This window comes from Balaenoptera ricei, chromosome 19 (genome assembly GCF_028023285.1).
Source record: "Balaenoptera ricei isolate mBalRic1 chromosome 19, mBalRic1.hap2, whole genome shotgun sequence".
Lineage (NCBI taxonomy): Eukaryota > Metazoa > Chordata > Mammalia > Artiodactyla > Balaenopteridae > Balaenoptera > Balaenoptera ricei.
The window spans coordinates 8,072,828-8,096,218 of record NC_082657.1 but is presented as its reverse complement, the minus strand read 5'-3'; the positions used below and the strand labels follow the sequence as shown (position 1 = coordinate 8,096,218).

At 48.9% G+C, this 23,391-nt stretch overlaps 2 protein-coding genes across 8 annotated transcripts in view; one reads left to right on the top strand and one right to left on the bottom strand.

Moving 5' to 3' along the window:
* The window catches only part of ODAD1 (outer dynein arm docking complex subunit 1), a 29,342-nt gene extending 13,689 nt beyond the window's left edge, over positions 1 to 15,653 (bottom strand). The window contains exons 1-5 of one of the 4 annotated variants that reach the window (XM_059903881.1): positions 15,628 to 15,653; positions 15,128 to 15,189; positions 14,677 to 14,815; positions 13,344 to 13,443; positions 12,987 to 13,176 (exon numbers count right to left, since the gene is read on the bottom strand). In XM_059903881.1, the coding sequence (XP_059759864.1) occupies positions 12,987 to 13,176; positions 13,344 to 13,443; positions 14,677 to 14,815; positions 15,128 to 15,151 (453 nt within the window). In that variant the 5' untranslated portion in view covers positions 15,152 to 15,189; positions 15,628 to 15,653. Of the gene's footprint in view, positions 1 to 12,986; positions 13,177 to 13,343; positions 13,444 to 14,676; positions 14,816 to 15,127; positions 15,350 to 15,627 lie in introns of those variants that run through there. The other 3 variants (XM_059903880.1, XM_059903882.1, XM_059903883.1) reach the window with 3 other exon arrangements.
* A 3,322-nt stretch (positions 15,654 to 18,975) lies between these two features.
* On the top strand, positions 18,976 to 22,651 carry EMP3 (epithelial membrane protein 3). 4 transcript variants are annotated; one of them, XM_059904208.1, is made up of 5 exons: positions 18,976 to 19,069; positions 20,067 to 20,159; positions 20,397 to 20,499; positions 21,385 to 21,525; positions 22,376 to 22,651. In XM_059904208.1, the coding sequence occupies exons 2-5, from the start codon at positions 20,082 to 20,084 to the stop codon at positions 22,543 to 22,545; spliced, it is 492 nt and encodes a 163-aa protein (XP_059760191.1). In that variant the 5' UTR covers positions 18,976 to 19,069; positions 20,067 to 20,081; the 3' UTR covers positions 22,546 to 22,651. The 4 variants fall into 4 exon arrangements, with proteins under 4 accessions (XP_059760191.1, XP_059760192.1, XP_059760193.1 ...); XM_059904209.1 differs by having other exon boundaries at positions 18,978 to 19,069; positions 19,999 to 20,159; XM_059904210.1 differs by lacking the exon at positions 18,976 to 19,069 and adding an exon at positions 19,108 to 19,171.
* Positions 22,652 to 23,391: the final 740 nt, after the last annotated feature.

Sequence of the window (23,391 nt, the reverse complement as noted above, 5' to 3'; positions counted from 1 at the left end):
CCTTCCATGTGGATCTGACTTCCAACCATAACACGCCGCCCTGCCGGCCACATGACCCAGCTCCAAACAATCCATTTAGAGATGGACGTGTGATCCAAGCTGAGTCAGCCTGAGTCCTTTCCTGGTATTTTGGGAGAAATATGTGATCTGGATGGATGGGACCCCACACACAGTAGACAAAGTGGAGACAGGAGCCTGAGAGTGAGACAGGCTGGGACCTGGGACCCTTTGCTGCAGTGCCTGCCCCTGGACAAACGTCTCCTCAGGCAACAAAATACAAAGGAACTATAAGGGACTAAAAATAACTGCATGCACGTGCAGTTAGGGAAAATTCTGGACAAGAATGTACGAAAAGACCAAAAAACCCAGCTGCCACTTCTGAAGAGTCAGGAGCAAAAACAGGGGGTCGGGAGCAAAAGCAAGGTACTATGCGTGCCCCCTGCAGTACACCACCAGAGGGCTGGGCAAAACATCTAAGCCACCCCTCTGGCCCAACCTATGGACACACCCCTACCATCACCCCATATAAGGAACCAGCTCACCCCAACTCTGGGAGCCAGCAAGGGAACCTGTTACTTGTTTTCGCTCCCTGCTGCTGCAGCAGGGGCCCCAGTAAAGGCCTGCCTGAATTTCTTGTCTGGCCTCTAATCAATTTCTATTGACTGGGGAAGGCCAAGAATCCTGGTCAATACTAAGAGGAGGGGAGGAGGAGCCCTGATGCCTGAAACCAACTTCCAACCTGCCCTTCTCATTCCCGTATTCATCTTGACTTGTTTGGGGTATGCTGTCTTCCCAACTAGACTGGAAACTCCATGAGGGCAGATTTTTATCTTTTCTGTGCTTGACGCAGAGTTGGCATGCAACAAAACATGCAGACTAAATGAATAAATGAATTGCTTGATACTGTGTTTCCCAATTTGTGCACCACTACGGGTTGAATTCAGTCGCCTGTAAATCCGTATGTTGAAGTGCTAATCCCCAGAACCTCAGAACGTGACCTTATTTGGAGACAGGGTTTTCACAGAAGTAATCAAGTTAAAATGAGGTCATTGGGTTGGGCCCTAATCCTACACCACTGGCGTCTTTATAAAAAAGGGGAAATTTGCACACACAGACATGCCAGCAGGGAGAATGCCAGATGAAGATGAAGGCAGATGTGGAATCTTAAAAATACAACAAACAAACAAACAAAATACAACAAACTAGTGAAAATAACAAAAATAAGCAGACTCACAGACATAGAGAACAAACCAGTGGTTACCAGTGCAGGGGGAGAGGCAATATAGGGGTGGGAAGTGGGAGGTACAAACTATTGGGTGTGAAATAGGCTATAAAGATGTATTGTACAACACGGGGGATATAGCCAATATTTTGTAATAACTGTAAATTGAGTATAACCTTTAAAATTGTATTATAAAATTTTTTAAAAGAAAAAAAAGATGAAGGCAGAGATTGGAGTGATGCTTCTACACACAAAGGAATGCCAAAGATTGCCAGCAAACCACCAGAAGCTAGGCAAGATGCACAGAACAGATTCTCACAGCCCTTAAAAGGAACCTACCCTGCCGACATCATGATTTTGGACTTCTGGCCTCCAGAACTGTGTGACAATAAATTTCTGTAGTATAAGCCACCCAAGGAAACGAATACATGCACCAAGGCACCCCAGAGCATTGCAGCAAACTCAAAGGGGCAACCACGGGGATATTTTAAAATTTGAGGGAGACACGTTGACATTGGTCAGACACCACATGAACCTGGAGCTCAAGGTAGTTCCCAGGTTCAACGTGAGACGGTGTTACATGCCTTTTGATGACGTCCCATCTTTCTTTTTTGTTGTTGTTGTTGTTTTGGTTTTTTGTGTTTTTTTTAACCACGCCACATAGCATACAGGATTTTAGTTCCCCGACCAAGGATTGAACCAGTGCCCCCTGCAGTGGAAGCACAGAGTTATAACCTCTGGACCACCAGGGAAGTCCAATGTCACATCTTTCTTTTTTTTTTTTTAATATTTATTTATTTAGGCTGCCCCGGGTCAGTTTCAGCACGTGGGATCTTCGCTGTGGCATGTTTTTAGTTGCGAGATGCGGACTCTTAGTTGCAGCATGCGTGTGGGATCTAGTTCCCCGACTGGGGATCGAACCCAGCCCCCCTGCGTTGGGAGTGCGGAGTCTTACCCACTGAACCACTAGGGAAGTCCAACGTCACATCTTTCTGAAACTGAGTTTGTAGCAGTTGCTGTGATAAAAATCAAAAACCCCAAAATGGTACCATTGGGGGAAACTGAGCAAAGCGTACAAGGACTCTCTCTGTATTTCTTCAAACCACAGGTGAACCTACAATTACCCCAGTAAAATTTTCAATTAAAAAAAAAAGCAAGTACTGTGCAGAAATCAGTGTGGAATGAGAGTGGTGAGTCCACTCTGACTCCAAGATCTGAAAAGTTGCAAAGTGGCCAATAGGCACAAACGTGCCACAGGTAATTGTGGTTTTTAAGAACGAAACACAATTTTTTTCAATTTATGTATATTATTTTTTCAAATGGTTTCTAGGTTGTTAGGATGCAAACATTTATTGGGTTGTTTGGTCCAAACTGCTATAATAGAGCTGTTAGCAGTGCAGTACTGGGGCCCCCTTGGACAGCTCTTGAGAGCTGATTGTTACATTTTCAGGAATTACATGAGTTAAATTGTTGGTAGTTTGAAATTGACTATATATTAGTTTTCCATTTCTGCAGAAAAATTACAGTCACCCTTCAGTATCCACAGGGGATTAGTTCCAGGACTCCCGTCAGATACCAAAATCCAAAGATGCTCAAGTCCCTTATATAAAATGGCATAGTATTTGCATATAACCTACACACAACCTCCTGTATACTTTAAGTCATGGCTAGATTACTTATAATACCTAATAAAATGTAAATATTATGTAAGTAGTTGTAAATACAGTGTAAGTGCTATGTAAATAGTTGCTGGCCCCAAAAATTCAAGTTTTACCTTTTGGAAATTTCTGGAATTTCTTTTTTTTTTTTAATATTTTCCATCCTTGGTTTGTTGAATCCACATATACAGAACCCGTAGATATGGAGGGCCGACTGTACCACAAACCTTGTGGCTTAAAACAACACCCATTTATTATCTTGAAGTTTCTGTGGGTCAGGAATGTGACACAGCTCAGCTGGATCCTCTGCTCAGGACTCACAAAGCTGCAATCAAGGGGTCACCAGGGCCACGGTCTCATCCAGGACTCACCACGTGGTTGATGGCAGAATTCAGTTCCTTGTGGTTGCAGGACTGAGGCCCTCAGCTCCTAGGAGCCCCCAGAAGTTCCCTGTCATATGGCCCTCTCCACAGCATGGCAGCTTCTTCAGTCTACCATGGTGCAGTATTAAATACCATAACCGGGCTTCCCTGGTGGCACAGTGGTTAAGAATCTGCCTGCCAGTGCAGGGGACACGGGTTCGAGCCCTGGTCCAGGAAGATCCCACATGCCATGGAGCAACTAAGCCCATGTGCCACAACTACTGAGCCTGCGCTCTAGAGCCCGTGAGCCACAACTACTGAGCCTGCGCGCCACAACTACTGAAGCCTGCGCGCCTAGAGCCCGTGCTCCGCAACAAGAGAAGTCACTGTAATGAGAAGCCCGCGCACCACAACAAAGAGTAGCCCCCGCTCGCCGCAACTAGAGAAAGCCCATGTGCAGCAACGAAGACCCAACACAGCCAAAAATATATAAATAAATAAATAGCATAACCTCATCAAGGGAGGGACAACCCATCACCTGTGCCAAATTCTGCTGTCACGAGTTCTGCTGCCACTGAAGGGGAGGGGATTCTATAAGGGTGTGACTCACTGGCGGTCATGATAGGGTATGTTCACCTCAGCCTAGATGAGAACATTGACGTTATGAAAATCAGAAAATGCTCATTGTAAATCAAATATACTCTAATATAAAATTTTAAAAAAAGAAAAGAAAATGCTACAAATCAGGGTGCTTTCCCCTGCTAATTGCTGGTTTCCCAGCACACCCCTGTTAAATGTTTCTTTGGGGGCTAAAAAATTTACTAAGAAATTAAGGGCTCCAGGAACAAAGAAAGTTTAGGTGACATAGGCTGGGACCTGGGACCCTTTACCGGAGTGCTTGTACTTTTACCTGGACAAACATCTCCTCCAGCAACAGAATACAAAGAAACTATAAGAGACTAAAAATAACTGCATGCGTGTGCAGTCAGTGGGGCAATTATGAACAATAAGACAAAAAATGGCCACAAACCAACTGCCACTTCTGAGGTGCTGGGAGCAAAAGCAGGGTACTGCTCATGATCCCCGCACACAGCACCACCAAGGCGGGGTGCAGACCGCCTAAGCTTCGCCTCCAACCTACCCATTCACCCTACCTTCACCCCATTTAAGGAACCAGTTCACCCCACCCTTCGGGGAGCAAGCAAGGGAACCTGTTACTTGTTTTCGCTCCCTCATCCCAGCAAATCCTTGCCTGAATTCCTGGTCTGGCCTCTTATCAATTTCTATTGATTAAAGGGTCCAGTCTTGAGAATTCCCTGGCGGTCCAGTGGTTAGGACTCGGTACTTTCACTGCCGTGGCCTGGGTTCAATCTTTGGTCAGGGAACTAAGATCCCGCAAGCCTCATGGCACGGCTTAAACAAAAAAAAAACAAACAGATAATATGCATTTTAAAAAATGAATAAATAAATAAAAAATAAAGATTCCAATACGTGGCCACTGAAAAAGCTTGTGCAGTGTTGGGGGAAAAATAAGAGGCCAAGGATCCGAGTCAATAACATAGGTAGTTCAAGAAATTCTTCCCAAGATTAGAAAACACTCTCCTTCAATTTTTAAAAGTATTCAAATTTCGCTCTTTACATTTAAGTCCCTAATCTAACTAGACTTGTTGTTTTCAGATGATGTGAGGTAGGAAATTTTTTTCTCAGCTTTGTTGAGGTATAAATGACACACAATAAAACTGCACATATTTAAAGCAGACAATTTGGTAAGTTTGACATAATCGAAGGAGTGAACATACCAATCACCCCCAAAGTTTCCTCTTTGTCATTCCCCCTGCCACTTCCTTCCTGCAGCCCCCCACTCCCATGCCGTAACCCAGTTAGACCAGTTCGCATTTTCTAGAGTTTTAGATTAATGGGATCACATAGTATATACTCTATTTTTGAGGGGAGGGGTTTGGCTTCTTTCACTCATAACAATTATTTTGAGATTCATCCAAGTCGTTGGGTATATCAATAGCCCATTCCTTTTTTTTTTTAATTTATTTAATTTATTTATTTTTGGCTGCGTTGGGTCTTCGTTGCTGCACACGGGCTTTCTCTAGTTGTGGCGAGCCGGGGCTGCTCTTCGTTGCGGTGCGCGGGCTTCTCATTGAGGTGGTTTCTCTTGTTGCGGAGCACGCGCTCTAGGCGCGCAGGCTTCAGTAGTTGTGGCACGTGGGCTCAGTAGTTGTGGCTCATGGGCTCTAGAATGCAGGCCCAGTAGTCGTGGTGCACGGGCTTAGTTGCTCCGCAGCATGTGGGATCTTCCCGGACCAGGGCTCAAACCCGTGTCCCCTGCCCTGGCAGGCGGATTCTTAACCACTGCACCACCAGGGAAGCCCTAGCCCATTCCTTTTGATTGCTGAGTAGTATTCCACTGTATGGATGTACCACAATTTGTTTATCCATTCACCTGTTGGTGGACATTTGGGTTGTTTCTGTTTTGAATTTTACAAATAAAACTGTTATGAACATTCATATACAATTTGCTGTAGGAACATGTGCTTTCTTTTCCCTAGGGTAAATACTTAGGAGTGGAAATGGCTGAATCATACGGTAGGTGGACATTTAGTTCTTTAGAAACTGCCAAACTATTTTCCAAAGTGGTTGTCCCATTTACATTCCCACCAGCAGGGTGTGAAAGTTCCAGTTTCTCCACATCCTCACCAACAGTTGGTAAGGTCAGTCTTTTAAATTTTAGCCATTCTAATAAGTGTGTAGAAGTAGCTTGTGATTTTAATATGCATTCCCCTAATGACTAATATTTCTACATGCTTGCTTCCACCTTATATATATTTGGTGAAGTGTGTGTTCAAGTCTTTTCGCCCATTTTTCCTATTAGGTCGTCTGTTTTCTTATTGAGTTTAAAACTACTTAATATATTCTGGATATAAGTTCTTTGTCAGGTACAGGCTTTGCAAATATTTTCTCCCCATGTAGGACTTGTCTTTTCATTCTCTGAACAGAACGTTTTAAGGAGGAGAAGTTTTAAATTTTTATGAAATCCAATTTATCAATTTTTCCTTTTATGGATCATGCTTTTGGTGTTGCATCTAAGAAATCTTTGCCTAACCCAAGCTCACAAAGATTTTCTCCTACACTTTCTAGAAGTTTTATGGTTTTAGGTTTTACATTTACGTCTATGATGGGTAACATCTTTTCTTCCTTAAAAAATGTTATTGTGCACAGAAAACTGCATAGATCACATATGTACAGTTTACTATATATTTTAAAAGTGAACATCCTTGAACCACCGCCCAGGTCAAGAACTAGAATACTGACAGCACTGCAGTCTAATCACTACCATCTTCCCCTCCACAGAGGTACCACTCTCCTGTGTTAGTTTCCACTGCTGCTGTAACAAAATACCACAAATTTACTGCCTTAAAACAAAACAAATTTATTATCTTACAGTTCTGGAGATCAGAAGTCGGAAGTCAGTCTTACCGGGTTAAAAATCAAGGTGTCAGCTGGGCTGTATTTTTCCTGGAGGCTCCAGGGGAGAATTCATTCCTCGCCTTTTCCAGTTTCTAGAGGTTGGATTCCTTGGCTTATGGCCACTCCAACCTCTGCTTCTGTTGTTACATCTCCTCTCTCCATAATCACATCGTCTCCTCTGACTCTGACCTTCCTGTCTCTCTCTTATAAGGACCTTGTGAGTAAATTGGGCCCATTCAGATAATCCAGGATAACCTACCCAACTCAAAATCTGCAATCACATCTGCAAAGTCTCTTGCCTTGTAAACTAACATAGTCACGGGTTCCAGAGATGATGACATGGACATCTTCGGGGAGTCGTTAATCTGTTTGCCATACTTCCTTAAGTGAAACTCTTTATAGTTTTATCACCCAGGTATAAACCCCCTAAACAAAAGTTTGGCTTGGCCTGGTTTTGAATTTTATGTAAATGAAATAATGCTGTCTGTATATTTTATGCCTTGCTTCCTTCAAATGTTTGTGAGATTCATCCACAAACATTTAATTGTAACTTTTTATTGTTGTATACTATGTCATTATAAGAATATACTACATGGGACTTCCACGGTGGTCCAGTGGGTAGGACTCCGGGCTCCTAATGCGGGGGGCCAGGTTCGATCCCTGGTGAGGGAACTAGATCCCGCATGCATGCCGCAACTAAGAGTCTGCATGCCACGACTAAGAGTCTGAATGCTGCAGCTAAGAAGTCCGCATGCCACAACTAAAAAAAGATCCTGCATGCCACAACTAAGACCCGGCTCAGCGAAAATAAATAAATAAATAAATAAATATTTTTTTAAAAGAGAATATACTACAATTTATTTATTCATTCAAATATTGATGAACATTTGGGTTATTTCCAATCTGGAGCTAGATGATATGAATCATGCATCTATCAACATTGTTTTCATGAGTCCTGGTTCCAGGGTATAGACTGAGAAGTGGAATTGTTGGGTGGGAGGATGGGTTACTGACAAATGTAAACCATTTTCTCCTGGGAAATGACTTTGGTTTACTTCCTTCTAACACCGTTTCCATGGAAACATACTGGGCTAATGTAAATACGGAAGGCCAGCTGTGTTCCCAGGCAACAATGCTGATGACAAAAATGGCCCCTGATTGGTGAACTATATCAAACTGGGAGGATTGTGAGTGGACTCAGAGACCCCAAAGGCCTACATGAGCAGGACTGAATAGAAAACTGGTTTCTCTGTGGGGTGTTTCTTACAATGGAATACGTTCCTGGTGGGGTCTTGGAAGCCGCCCTGATGATCTGTTACAAGAGGTGGCTCATGTTGTATATAAAACTTCGCTAGGCCAGGGCGGGCAACACCCACCCATACAGTACCATCCAACTGAAGATGCTGAGAAGCAGCCCCTGGACGCTCAAGGAAGATGTACTGGATGCTGTTGTTTCTTGCCCTCTTTCCTCCTACAGCGTTAAGTGAACCTGCTGCCAAGCGACAGCCTATTGGATCCTGTGAGTGTGATGGTCAGGTAGAGCCCAAGACTGCTTCTGGTGACCATCCATGCAGAGTGGATGCAACCCCAGATCGCAGGGTATGTCTCTCTTCAAATTTAATAGATAATGGGGGAAAAAAACTTTTCAGGATACGCATGACAATTTAGACTCCCACCAACTGGTGGGGTCTTAGCAACCACCACTTCATAAGAGTTCCCACTGTTCCTTCTTTCCCCAGCACTTGGTATTTTTGGACACTAATTTTTGAAAAGCTGGTGAGTGTGTAATGATATCTCCTTATGGCTTTCATTTGCCTTTCTCTGAATACCGATGAGTGATAATTCTTACATTCATTGGACATCTGAATTTCTTATTTGGTGATGTGCCCACTCAAGTCCTTCGACTGTTTTTATTTTTTTAATTTTTATTATTTTAATTAATTAATTTATTTTTGGCTGCGTTGGGTCTTTGTTGCTGCACTTTCTCTAGTTGTCGTGAGCGGGGGCTACTCTTTGTTGCGGAGCACAGGCTCTAGGTGGGTGGGCTTCAGTAGCTGTGGCACGCGGGCTTAGTTGCTCCGCAGCATGTGGGATCTACCTGGACCAGGGCTCAAACCCGTGTCCCCTGCATTGGTAGGAGGATTCTTAACCACTGCGCCACCAGGGAAGTCCTCCTTTGACTGTTTTTAAATTGAGCTCACTCTTTAATGATTTGTAAGCGATCCTTATATGTCCTTGACGCTAGGTTCTTCATCAGCTATGTCTTACAAGTAACCTTCAGTTCTGTGACTTAGTTTGCACACTCTTTATGGTTATTTTGATGAACAGGAGTTACTATTTTTAAAGTCATGGAATGTATCAATCTTTTCCTTTAAAAGTAGAGACTTCTGTAACTTAAGAAATGTTCTGCACTTTCCCACATTTAGACCTTTGATCCATCTGGAATTAGTTTTGGGGACAGTGAGAGCTAAGTGTCTGGTTTCATCTTACAGTATGGATATCCAATTTTCACAGCACCATTATTAGAATGCTCCTTTTCCCATTTCTTGAGGTCAAATATCAAGTGTCCACATATGCATAGGTCTCATTCCAGTCTCCCTATTCTGTCCCATTATCCCACTTGATTAGCCCTGCATCAATTATAAGAGATTTATTTATTTATGTCGCATCGTGCTGCATGTGGGATCTTAGTTGCCCAACCAGGGATCAAACCCGTGCCCCCTGCATTGGGAGCATGGAGTCTTAACCACTGGACCGCCAGGGAAGTCCCATAAGACCTTTATAATAAATCTTGATAACCGATAGAGCAAATCCTTCCACATTGTTCTTCTTTTAAGTAAATTTTAGTCATCTTGTTCATTGCACTTCTCTATAAACCTTAGACTCTCTTTGTCAATTCCATCCATTAAAAATAAAAACTTTTAGTGTTTTGTAGGGATTACATTAATTCTATAAATCAATTTGGAGATCTGACATTTTACAACACTAACTCTTCCAATCCATGAATATGGTATACTTCTACATTTATTAAATTCTTCTTTAATACCCCTCAATAAACTTTTACAATTTACTCTATCGAGGTCTTGCACACTTTTGTTAGATTTCTTCCTAGGTACGTCTTTTGGCTATTATAAATTTGTCTTTTCTTCTTCTATTTTCTAATAGTTATTGCTAACACAGGGAAATATTAATTTTGTATCCAGCCACATTGTTAAAATACCTTGTTAAGAGTAAGTTAGCTTTAGGCTCTTTTCGATTGTTTATGTACACAAATATATCATCTACAAATACTGACAATTTCATTTTTTCCTTTCCAATCTTTAAATTGTTTGTTTGTTTTTTCTTTTCCTGGCAATACTGCGCTGGATAGGGCCTCCAGTACCACGTTAAATAGAAGCTGTGCTAGCTGACATCCTTATATTGTTACTGATCTCAAGGAGAATTTTTTTCCATGTTTCGTTATCAAATATGATGTTTGCTGTAGATGTTTTTTAGTTGCCCTTTATCAAACTTGGGGAATTTCCTTTTATGCCTGGCTTTCTAAGAGTTTTCAACATGAATGGATGCTGAATTTTATCAAAACATTTTTATATCTACATAGATTTTTGCTATGAACTGGTACAAGTCCAAGGTCTGTCAGTCATCAGTCTCCGATGTGATAGGTTCAGAAAATGAGACTAAGCATTTAGAAACTCTTCTTGGGTGCTGTTGAATTCATGTGGCAAGTCACCCAAGACACAAGCCTTACAAAAGTATCAGTCAGTAACAGATGGGAAGTTTTAAAAGTTGATCCTTCAACACATATAGTTTGGCTAACTCTACATTTTTCTTTGCCAGAAAATGTGTATTCTGCTTTCTCATTCTTCGATGATATTTTCACTGGGCATAGAATTCTAAGTTGACAGCTTTGTCTCTTAGTATGTTGAAGTTACAGTGGCACTTACAATCTGATTTCCAATGTTTCTTTTGAGCAATCAGTTGTCAGTCTAACTGTGGCTCCTTTGAAAGTAATGCCTTTTAAAAATTTCCTGGCTGCTTGTATATTTTGGAAATTTCTGTATGTCCTGTATAAGCGTGGCTTTTTTATTCATCCTGTTTTGGACTCTAAGGCATCCTTGAATCTGTGGATTCATTCTTTCATTGGTTCTGGAAAGTTCTCAGATATTATCCTGTCACACATTACCTCTGTCCCATTCTCTTTCTGTTCTTCTGAAACTTTTATTAGACAACTGTTAAACCTTCTCACTAGATCTGCAATTGTCTTGACCACCCTTCCAGGTGTCTCATCTTTTTGTCTCTCTGTGCAAGATTCTGGGTGATTTCTTTGGAACAAATTCTTTCTTCAGTTTTTTGGGGGGTTTTTTGGGGGTTTTTTTTTGGCTGCGTTGGGTCTTTGTTGCTGCGCGCAGGCTTTCTCTAGTTGTAGTGAGTGGGGGCTACTCTTCGTTGCGGTGCATGGGCTTCTCATTGCAGTGGCTCTTCTTGCTGCAGAGCACGGGCTCTAGCGTGCGGGCTTCAGTAGTTGCAGCATGCGGGCTCAGTAGTCATGGTGCATGGACTTAGTTGCTCCGCGGCATGTGGGATCTTCCCAGACCAGGGCTTGAACCCATGTCCCCTGCATTGGTAGGTGGATTCTTAAACACTGCGCCACCAGGGAAGTCCCTTTCTTTGGCTTTTATTTGGCTTATTGTCTATCTCCCCAGTAGATGTAAACTACATGAGAGCAGACTCCTGTCTGTTTTGTTCACTACTGTGTCTTCAACACCTAGAACAGCACCTGGCACTTAGTAGGCACTCAACAAATATTTGTTGAATGAATGACTATCACCAGACAACTACATCCTTTCTTGAGCTCATGTGGAACTTTACAGAGCTCTATTCAGAGGACCCACCTGACCTACAATTCTCCATAATCAAGTTTCTTAGGGCAAAGGAATCCATGGAGCCAAGATAATAAGATCATCCCGGTTGGACCTGTCTCTGGTGAGTTCCCATGAAAGACTAAGGAAAGCCAGCTCCAGCAGCCAAGACGTACTAAGCCACTGTACTACCATGAAACAGCCTAAATTTTGAGGTGTGTAAATCAGACAGAATTCACCTTCCAAAAGGCAGCTCAGGGTGATATTGAGAGCTGAACAAATGGACTGACTTAAAGTCAAATGTAATAAAACTATAGAACATGTAGTAGACAGAAAAATGCCCCTCACCCTCCTGCCCAGATGTCCACATCCAAATCCCTGGAACTTGTGAATATGTCACTTGAAGTGGCAAAAAGGACTGTATCTGTGTGTTTATGAACTGTGTCACAAGGAGTCGTGGTCCTAAAAACTGAAAAGAACACTGGCCTAGGGCTTCCCTGGTGGCGCAGTGGTTGAGAATCTGCCTGCCAATGCAGGGGACACAGGTTCGAGCCCTGGTCTGGGAAGATCCCATATGCCGCGGAGCAACTAGGCCCGTGAGCCACAATTACTGAGCCTGCGCGTCTGGAGCCTGTGCTCTGCAACAAGAGAGGCCGCGATAATGAGAGGCCCACGCACCGTGATGAAGAGTGGCCCCCACTTGCCGCAACTAGAGAAAGCCCCCTCACAGAAACGAAGACCCAACACAGCCATAAATAAATAGATAAATAAATAAATAAATAAATAAATAAACCCAAAAGTTAAAAAAAAAAAAAATAAATGATGTAGGCTTATAAAAAAAAAAAAAAAAGAACACTGGCCTAGAAAAGTCACCTTGTATCAACGGCCAAATAACAAGGTCTTGAAGCAAATAGGATGAAAAATCTGTCTAGGGAATTCCCTAGCGGTCCAGGGGTTAGGACTCCATGCTTCCACTGCAGGGGGCACGGGTTCGATCCCTGGTCAGGGAACTAAGGTCCCGCATGCCACATGGCACGGCCAGGAAAAAAAAAAATCTGTCTAGACTCTGCTGAATTACCCACATCCTCTTTTTGCAGACGAAGAAACTATGGCCCAGAGAGGTGAAGACTTGCCCATGGTCACACAGCGCTGATGTGCCAGGACCAGGATTCTAATGCAGGTTTCACTGACTCCAGAAGGTGAATCTTTCCCCCTTAACCACCTTTTTTGAAGGTGTGGGGCTGTGCTAAGCACTAAATACTCATATTCCTGCCGGAGCCTGAACACAACTCCCCCAGGGAGATGCTTTCAATAACCCCATTTTTCAGATGAGGAAGGTAAGGCTCAAAGAGGTCATGACACATGCGCCTAAGTAAGATCCACCAAGTCTGGTCTCAGAACCCACCTGCCTGTCCAGGGCTCTGGTCTGCTCCTGCAGCTCCGTGACCTCAGCCTGCGCCTGGACCTGGCACTTGAGCAGGTGACCCATGTTTTCCAGCCTCTTGCTGTCCCGCAGCCGCTTGACCTGGCTCTGGGCAATGCTGATCTGGACCTGCAGTTTGTCCCGCACCCCCTCCAGGCGCTGGATCTCCTCACTGCCCAGGCAGGGAAGTGGAGGGGAAGCCAGAAAGGGGCAGAGCTCGGCCTCACTAAAGTCCAGACACACTGGGCCTTCCCTCCCCCGTCAGCCCCAGGAGAAGGCCAGCACCCACCTCCTCAACAGCCCCCTCCCCAGCTCCAGGGACCCAGGCGCTTGGCTCACAGTTGCTTGTTGATGCGCTGGCGGACTTCCTTGCTGTAGGCTCGCCTTTCACCCTCCATCACTTTGCATTGCCGCTGCAGTCTGCTCAGCTCCCAATCCACTGAGGTGGGACCAGGCCAGGGAGGGACTCCAGAGGAATCCAGGTTCCAGCCCCTCCCTCCCCAGGACCTAGGAATTCTGGCTCCCTGAGGGTCTCACAAACTGCAACTGAACTGCAGACCCAGTTCCCAACACCACTCTATGGTTGCACCTCGGTTCCTGTATCCCTCAAGCTTCCTCGTCCCTTCATACTTCCTGTACCCCAAGCCGACCTCCGCATTTTCCCCCTAAACCCACTCCTAGCCGGAGTTTGGGCACACATGTTTCCCCACTAGAGGGCACTCCTGGGGGGCCTCACAGTCCTCAGGGACCAGAAACACAGGACCTGGAACTCAGGAAAGCTGAGGACAGGGGCCAAGACCCCCCGGGGCACCATTCCTGTTCCCTCCCTCCCATTCAGCCCACTGCCCAGCCTTCCTCAGCCCCACCTCCCGCCTCCTCACTCTCAGCCCATCCCCTTGGCTCAGGCCTCATCCTCCCCCTTCTGGACCATCACCCCATCACCCCAGCCTCCTCCCTAACCTCCTGGCCTCCCCTCACAGCTCCAGATAGTCTTTCTACACCTAGAGCTGTCACAGGCCTCCCTGGCGCTCCAGCATCTCCAGGACAAAGTCCCAGCTCTTCACCCTGGTGTTCAAGGGCCCACAAACCCGACCCTACCCACCTCTCCGGTCTCGTCCACTAGCTCCCCATCTCTCACGGCCCAGTGGTTCTCAATCAGGAGCAATTGTGCCCCCTTAAAGACATATGGCCATGTCTAAAGACATTTTTGATCGTCATGGTGCGGGGGCAGGTTGGGGGGTGCTCCTGACATGAGGTGGGGAGAGGCCAGGGATGCACTGAGCATCCTCCAACACACAGGACAGTCCCCCCGATAGCAAGGAATGATCTGACATCTGACCCCAAGGGTCAACAGTGTGGAGACTGAGAAACCTTGCTCTAGTCATATGCTGTTCTCTCTGCGGAAACACTCTTCCCGTCCTTCTCCTGTTGGTAATTCCCGAGAGAAGTTCTGGGCCCCGCTCAAACTTCTGCACTAAGTCTTCCCGGCCATTCCACTCCCCAGGCTTGGCCCGCCCATCTGCCCGGCTCCACCTCCATTCCGGAGCATGTGCGTTTCCCCACTAGAGGGCGCTCCTGAAGGCCCTCCCTGTCCCCAGCGCCCTGCTGCACAGGACCTGAAACATGGGAAAACCGGGAAAAGAATGAATGAAATAAAGAATGTATGAATTACCCATTCCCTCCAGGAAGGCCTCGCTTCCATCCTCGGAACGACTGCTCCCAGCAGAGAGTCCCAAAGGCATCTTGGCCAAAGAGGGTGGGGCTCCTGTAGGGGTGGCACAGCACCCCTTCAGACGGCGAGCAGGAGAGAGCTAGGAGGAGGGCGGGCGATGAATAGCGAGGGACTAGGAATTGGAAGAGAGTGACCCCAGAACTAGCTCTGGCCTTTCTTTGAGTCTCAGTTCCTCCAGTGGGTTGGAGTGGGACACCTCTAGGGTCTCTTCCCATGCCCCTCCCGACCTCCCACCTCTCACATTCTCTGTCTTGCGTCGCGGCTCTGACTCTGGCGGGGTGTCTTCTAGGCTCTCGGTATCTCCGAGGCGGGGCTGTTTGGGGAGGGGGCACAGAGGAGGGGGAAATCTCCCCAACTCCGTCGGCTGAGGGGAGCGAGGCCCGGTCCCTACCTGCTGGGCTGGAGTGCCTGACATGTCCTGGATGCTCCAAGCTCACTGTTGTGGTCTGGTTACTGGGGAGATGAGGGGCCAATGAGGCCTGAGGACAGCAGCCGGGGAGGGGCCAAGGCCACCGAAGAAAGCCGTGTGAGGGGAGAATGGGGAGGAGAGGCCGAGGAGGCCACGAGGAGACCTGCGGGGAGCTCGGGTGCTATGAGCAGATGAGTTAGGGGAGCCCTGCGAGGGGCGGGGCTAGAGGGCTGCGATGGGCGTGGCTTTGGGGTCCTGCCAGGGGCGGGACCTGTGGGGGCGGGACTGTAGGCCTTGTGAGGGGCAGGATTGGGAGGGCCTGTGAGGGCGGGACTGTAGCCCTTGCGAGGGGCGGAGCTGTAGAGGACTATGAAGGGCGGGACTGAAAAGGCCTCTGAGGAGAGGGACTGGGTGGGCCTGAGGGGCGGGGCTTCAGGGGAGGGCAGAGCTGCCGGGGCCGGAGAGGGTTGGGGCTGGCGAACCTCGGCAGGGAGTCAGAAACCCGTCCAGGCCGGGGCTTCGGCGCCTTGAGAGGGGAGGGGCAAGGATACCTGTAGAGGGCGGGGCTGAGAGCCTTTTGAGGGGTGGGGCTTCGAGGGCTGAAAGGGGCGTGGCTGGAAGAGCACGGGAGGGGTCTGGTGGGAGGGCACCGGAAGAGCGCGGATTCCCAAGACTTGTGGCAGGGGGTGGGGGACGACTAACCGGGAGGCACTCAGGCTCAGAGAGCCTGGGGAGGGAAGTCGAGATGGTCTGTCTGGGGAGCACAGGGTTGTGAGGGCTGGGCTGTGTGTTTCCAGGAGGGAGAGGCAGTAGCTAAAAGAGCCTGTGGAGGCAGGGCTGGGAGGGAAACGTCTGAAAGGCTTTGGAACTGGGCCAAGGTCCTTCGGGACGGGGCGTGAGAGATGCGTGTCTTAAGCTGATTAAGACCACGTTATTTTGAGGATTCATCAGCAGGCACGCGGTGCCGATGCCGGGAATTGTGACGGGGGGAGGAGCGCTCACCGCCGCCTCAGGTCCTCGAAGCGGCTGACTACGCATGTGCGGCCAACGGCCTCCGGAGAAGCAGCCAAAAACCCACAGCCGCCTTAGAGGTCCGCGCACTGAGAGGCGGAAGTGGGCGGGGCCTAGGGCGCTCCGTGTCGCCCCTGCTTTCCGGCCACGCCCCCATGGCGGCGCCCCTAGCCCCGCAGGGCACGCCCCGTTGACGGCAGGCTGTTGCCCCCTTGACGGCAGGCGGCTGCCCCCGTGGGCCTCTACCGAGCGGGCTGGCAGTAGACACCGCTCCCTGCAGGCTGGGTGTGCCCGATGCCTGCGGTTTCCTGTGGGAGGAAGCGGCCCGCGGGCGCTCAGCTCGTAGCTTTGGAGGCCCAGGAGGGGGAGATCCCCCCACCGCCCTCGGGTCCCCTGATTCTCCCCCTTCTATAGGGCCCTAGCATGGGGGACCCCCTGCCCCGAACATCCCCGGGATACCCAACTCTGGCGCTGATTCCACTCTGGGAGCTTGATTCAGAGTCCTAGCCTCCTGTTCCCCACCTCCCCCCCTCAAATTCCATCTCCCTACACCCTAGTTCCCAGACTCCTCCCAGGACCCAGGTCCAGTCCCCTTGCCTCCTTGAAGAGCATACGATCTCCAGTCCCTCATTTTTCCCCCAGTGACCCAGGCTTTCTAACTTACCTGGGGAACTGATTTCAGACCTCCAGTCTCTTGTCCTTCTCAAAGATGTAAACTGGAGCTACTTTATTCCCCACCCCCAGGGACCTTCATTTTGTACTCCCAACTTTGTAGTCTTGGGACCCAATGGACCCAAGATTTTGCCCCTTCCCCAAATCCTAGAGACCTTGATCTCGGGTCTCCCAGTACTGGATCCACTCAGGGCCCCAATGTCTGGTATGACAAGCACATACAACAGTGCTTACTTGGTGCCGGGCACTCCTCTAAGAACTGCTCCGTGATGTATTTACTATTATTATTTCGATTTTACAGATAAAGAAACTGCGGCAGAAAGAGATTAGTAACTTGCCCCAAATCACAGCGAATGAGTAAAGCAGTTTCAATTTGAATCCAGCCAGCGTATCTCTATAGAGTCTGTGCTATAGTGATACCCAGCTTCCAGGTCCCCCGAGAACCCACCCAGTCACTGAACTGCCCTTCCCTCACCCACTCAGGGAGTCCAGATGACCAGCCATTCTCCCTCCCTCTAGCTCTGGCCCAATCAGATACCCAGACATCCCATCGTCCAGTTCTCTTCCCTTGTAGGGACCCAGGATTTCAGTTCTCCAGCTCTTAATTCCATATTCCAGACATCTGGTTCCCTGTCCCTCGCTTTTCACCAAGCACCCAACCCTGCCAAGAGACCCAGGTATATAGTGGTGATTACCCCCCACCCTAATTCAGTAACCCAAGAATTAAATAACAATGATAACAATAATAGTTGACATTAAGTCCCTGGTACTGCACTTCTGTTTAAAACCCTCTAGTGGTTTCCAACTGCACTTAGAATAAAATCCAAACTCCTCCTCTAGGCTTCAAGGGCCCTCTTTGATTTCCCTTCCTACCACTCTCTCTCGTTCCCTATGTTCTGGCCACACTGGCCCTTCTGTCTGCTTCTCAAACAACCTGAACTTGTTCTCAAGGCCTGTGCGTCCTCTCCCTGCCCCGCATTCAGATGACTCCCGTCTGCAAGTCTCAGCTCAGATGTCACCTCCTCAGAGAGGCCTGGCCGGATCACCCTTTTAAAGTAGCCTCCCATCATTAGCAGTGTCACTCTATTTTATTTCCTTCAAAGCCTTTATCACTATCTGAAATCTATCTTCTTCACTGATGTTTTGTCTCTATCGTCCCTCTCCCTCAACTAGAAGGGAAACTCCATAAGAACAGCAGGGCTCCCATCTGTTTTCTTCATTATTAACTCCTGGTTCATAATAGATGTCCAATGAATGATGAGGAAAGGAATAAACATGTTAGGTGTGTTAGTGTACTGGTATTACCTTATTCGTTTAGAATAAGTATCAGAATTGTTATTATCAGTATTAGTATATTGTCAGTATTATGAGTAGTATTGTACCCACCTCATAGATTAGGAAACTGAGGCTCAGAGAGTTGAAATAATTGGTCAAGGTCCCCCGGGCAGGAAACGGTAGCCCTGGGTTCTTAACTTCCACCTCCTGCCCCCTCCAGAGTTCCACACTTCCCTATTTCCCATCCCCTGACCCCCACCCTGGTGCCAACGCCACCAGCCCTCAGCTCACTCCACGCTGCAGGAATCTGGCCTCGTCCCCCAGTCTCCCATCCCTCTGAGGATTCATTCCTAAGCCCCATCAAGGAAAGCAGACATCAGTCCCAGGACCAGTCCCAGAGCAGAGGCCTGAGAATTAAATCCTCCCACCCCTGATGCTTGCCCCACCTGAGGGCCCCAGCTCTGTTCCCTTCCTTCCGAGGATGCATCATCTCAACCGCAGGAGGGAGCCCCAGAAGATGCCTGTCTGGGGGCAGTGGGTGGGGGCCCAGAGAATGAGGAACCCGAGTGCCTGGGCCCTCCCTCTGGCTGCAGACCTCAGCTGGGTGTGGTGAGGGTGTGTATAAAAGGGTCAGTATATATTGAGAGGAGCAGAGAAAGAGAAACCAGGAGAGTGAGGAGAGAGAGGAGAAAGGAGGTATAGACAGTGAGGACAGGACAGAGAGAGACAAGAGGCAGAAGGAGAGAGAAAGGGAGAGAGGGAGAAAGGGAGGGAGGGGGAGAGAGAGAGAGTTCCGGGATTGGAGGGGAGAAGGAAGGAGAGAGCAAGAGGGGAGAGGGAGGGAGGGAGGGAGAAAGGCGGTGAGAGGCGGGGGCCTCGACAGGGTGGAAGGAGGGAGGAGAAGGGCGGGGCACGGAGGCCCAAGCGAGGGACCAGACTCAGCTCTGACTTTTTCCGCCGCGCTCGGTAAGTTTCCAATCCGTTATTCAGACTGGGATTTCCTTCTTTTCCTGGGTGTGCAGCAGTTTGGAAAGGAGACCCCAGCTTGGAAGAAGCTTGGAAATCCTTGTAATTTAAGAAGTGATCTCTTCGCACTTGGGGTGGAGACTTGGGAAGGGGTGGAGCCCGGCAAAGTTTGAGGGTTCCCAACAGTCTCCCCACCCAAAAACTTCCTGCCGTTTTTTTCCTGTGGCTGTCCATTCCCCCCGAGGACCCTGAGGTCAGGGCTTTTCGTGAGAACAAGCAGAGTCTGGGGACCCTTCAGCCACCTCCCCCCACCCCTCTCCCACCCTTTCTGGACACTTGAAGGGTCATGGGAAGCTGGCTCCTTCTCAGGCCTCTCCCGACTCCCATCACGAATCTTGTCCACTTTCCCTACAAGGTGTCCAGTAGACACTAGTCTGGCAGCAGGGTGGGTGGGGACCTCATGGGCATAGCCAGGGGCTGGGGTTTCCCTGGTGTTTGGGAGGCAAGGGGGCGAGATGAGTCACCGACCAGATGACTCACCGGGTCTCCCTTCCTCCCCCCACCCCAGGAAAGGAGTGGGGTGACTCAAGGATGCCTGTTTCTGGGGGTAGACCCCAGATTCTGATGAATCTGAACAGGCGGCAATGTGAATTTTCATAACCTGGCCCATATGTGCCCAGGGACAGGGCTCTGAGGAGATGGGGGCCACATTGCTAGTTCTACTCATTTCTGGACCCAAGAGTCCATCCCTGGCCCCCTGCAGGCCCTGGGGAATTCAGGAGTCCGGGCCCCGGGCCTCCAGCCCCCTCCTCCTTCAGACCCAGGAGTCTGGACCCCAGCCTCCTCCTCCCTCAGACTGGGAGTCCGGGGCTCCTAGCCCCCTTTTCCATTAGACCTGGGAGTCTGGACTCAGCCCCCTTCTCCACCAGAATTCAGACATGTCCCCCGCCCCTGTGCCAACCTCTTGACGTGATGGTCTCCTGACGTCCCCACCCAGGCTTCCAACGCAGCCATGTCACTCCTCTTGCTGGTGGTCTCTGCCCTTCACATCCTCATCCTCATCCTGCTTTTCGTGGCCACTTTGGACAAGGTAAGCCTACTGGGAGTAGGAGCCTCTCCTGCAGACTCCCGCCACGCCCCTCCGCTAAAGTCACTCTGGCCCCGCCCCCTTTCCCTAGCCCTCACCCTTCTGAGCTCTGCCTCCACCCTACGTGCCTCCCCCCGGCCCCACTTTCCTACTAAATCCATGCTTTCCCATGGCACCTTGCCCTTTTCCTAACCCTTCCTAGTCTCCCTAACTTTGTCCTTCTTCCTCTGTCCATCCCAGTCCTGGTGGACCCTCCCCGGGAAGGAGTCCCTGAATCTCTGGTACGACTGCACATGGAACAGTGACAACAAAACGTGGGCCTGCAGTAATGTCAGCGAGAATGGTGAGGGGTGAGGGGCATTGGAAACTGGTCTGCAAAAGGGAGGGGTAACGCCAAGTCTCCTCCCGGGACCAAGGATTGGGAACCCCCCAAGGTTTGAGTGGGCGGGTCTGGGTCCCCATGCTGAGTGACCGAAGCTGATGTATGATGACCCATCTATCTGGATGGTAGGGGGAAGTATGCTCATATTCTAAAGAGGATGGGCTAAAAGCCCCACTCCCTATGATTCAGAAGGAGTGGAGGCCACATGCTATAGGTTTAAAGAATGGGGGGAAAGCTCCCAAGATTCTGAGACGATAGGATTATGTTTCCAAAGTTCTAAGGAGACAGGTGTTCTGAAGGGGTGGCTGGGACCAATCTGTCCAAGTTCCAATGGGTTGGACCACATTAAGTTTCTAAAGAGGTGAGGCTGAATCCTTCTAAGGTTCTAAAGAAGTGGGGCCAGGTGCATCTGAGTTCTAAAGGGGCGGAGCTGCATCCATAGAAATTTCGAAGTCAAGGTGAAAGATTAAATGCTTTTTGCCTAAGAGCAAGTAAGAATTTCTGCTCTCACTACTTCTATACAACATTGTACTGGAGGTAGCCAAAGCAACAAGGCAAGAAAAAGAAATAAAAGGCATAAAGATGGGAAAGGAAGAAGTAAAAATGTCTTGATTCCCAGTGAACATCTTTATATAGAAAATCCTAAAGAATCTGCAAACAGCTTCTAGAACTGATAAGGGAATTTAGGAAAGTTACAGGAATTGAGGTCGATATAAGTGATACTACTAAGTACCTAAGGTTGTATGTCTCTAAATGGAAGAAGGGCTGGTGGGGGCAATGATGAGCAAGCAGGTGGAGCTGGAACTCCGGACCTGCTGTGACTTCCACCTCTGTCTCCTATTGCAGGCTGGCTGAAGGCGGTACAGGTTCTCATGGTGCTTTCCCTCATCCTCTGCTGTCTGTCCTTCATCCTGTTCATGTTCCAGCTCTACACCATGCGGCGAGGAGGGCTCTTCTATGCCACTGGCCTCTGCCAGCTTTGCACCAGTGAGCACTGATCCCTGGGAATTGAAGGGAAGGGAGGAGGCCTGTGAGGATGTGTGTGTGTGGGGTGGGGGGAGCTGAGAATGGACATCTGATGAATGAAAACAATTCTCAACAACCCAAAGACCACCTGAGCTTCCTCCCTTGGCTACCTCTCTGCCCCAGGGACTTAGGGGAGTTGTAGTTTTCAGTGACTTGGTGGTTTGTGGTGTGCAGCTCTGAGTTATGGGGGAACTGGCACGTAGGGCTTCAAGGACCCAGGGCTGGGGAAGGGGGTGTGGACAAATAATTTAGATCCCAGGGATGAAGGGGGGCCAGCAGGGATAGGTAGCTAATTAATACCCCAGGGGAAAACTCTGAATCATAATAGTAGTGGTCTTATAATGTCAGCCAGCTGCTGTTTCTTGTGGACCTACTATGTATCAGACACTTCAGGGAGTTTTACGTACTTTTCAGTTTTTTGAATTCAGGTGCAAAGGACTAAGTTAATCATAGTCATCAGTTTTGGGGAACATTATCTTTCTAGGTTCCCTCTTGTTCTATTAATTCACTATCTGTGAGCTTGGCTTGTAGAAAGGTGCTCAAAAGTATTCCTTGAATGGATGGATGAATGAGTAGGTATTTTCGTCCCATTTAATGGATGAGTAAGGGGGGCCCGAAAAAATTAACTAAATTGCCCAAGGCCAGTCTGCAGTGGCCCCGAGGCACGGCGCTGGGGGAGCGAACCACAACTCCCAGCAGGCAGCGGTGCTGCGCACTCGCCCTTCCGCGGCTTCTTTGGCCCGTGGGTTGTTGGGAAATGCAGTCTTCTTGTGCGGGTCCTGCGTGACGCGTGGTTCCCATCCCCCCACAGGCGTGGCGGTGTTTACCGGGGCGCTGATCTACGCCATTCACGCCGAGGAGATCCTGGCGGAGCGCCCATCAGGGGGCAGCTTCGGTTACTGCTTCGCCCTGGCCTGGGTGGCCTTCCCCCTCGCCCTGGCCAGCGGCATCATCTACATCCACTTGCGGAAGCGGGAGTGAGGGCCGCGCGTCCCCTTGGCTTCCCAGCCGGCTCCCGGCCCCTCCACCTCACCCCGAAGCCCCCACCCCGCCTCCAGAAAATAAAACCATTTAACTGCTCGTTCTACCTTTGCCTCCTTCCTTCCTTCCTTCCTCTGGGACCCAGGCTGCTCGTGCCCGATCTTTCCTGAATGGGGACAGCCCCCATCAGCAGCAGCTTGGCCTTCAGAACGTCCAGCTCCAGGCCCCCATCTCTCTCTAACTTGGGATACAGGAGCCCGTGGTCCCAGCAGCCCTTCTTCCCCTTCCACAGACCTGAGGCCCCCGGGCCCTTCGGTCTCAAAACTCAGGATTCCTCCCAAGACTAGACCTTCAGACACTTCTAGGTAAGAACAAGGAATCCGTGTTTCCAGTCCTCTCTCCTTGGCCAAGGGTCTCTCTCTCTCAACCGGCGAGGCTGTGTGTCTTGTTCTAGACTGTTAGACAGGCTGGGACCTGGGACCCTTTGCTACCTTGCTTGCACCTGGACAAACATTTCCTCCAGCTACAAAATACAAAGAAACTATAAGGGACTAACTGCGTGCATGTGCAGTTGAGGCAAATTCTGGACAACAAGATACTAAGAGACCAAAAAGCCCAGCTGCCACTTCTGAAGAACCAGGAGCAAAAGCAGGGTACTATGCATGCCCCCTGCACACAACACCGAAGGGGTGTGCAAAACACCTAAGCCACCCCTCCGGCCCGACCCCTGGACACACCCCTACCCTCACCCCATAAAAGGGACTAGCTCACCCCACTTCAAGGGAAACTGTTCTCGCTCCCCCCTGCTGCAGCAGGGACCCCAATAAAGCCTTGCCTGAATTTCTT

Excerpts from the sequence above, each read along its gene's own strand:
- EMP3 (XM_059904208.1), top strand. The coding sequence starts at position 20,082 with ATGTCACTCCTCTTGCTGGTGGTCTCTGCCCTTCACATCCTCATCCTC. Across the intron at positions 20,500-21,384 it reads CAGTAATGTCAGCGAGAATG|GCTGGCTGAAGGCGGTACAG; the intron begins GTGAGGGGTGAG and ends CTCCTATTGCAG. Across the intron at positions 21,526-22,375 it reads CCTCTGCCAGCTTTGCACCA|GCGTGGCGGTGTTTACCGGG; the intron begins GTGAGCACTGAT and ends ATCCCCCCACAG.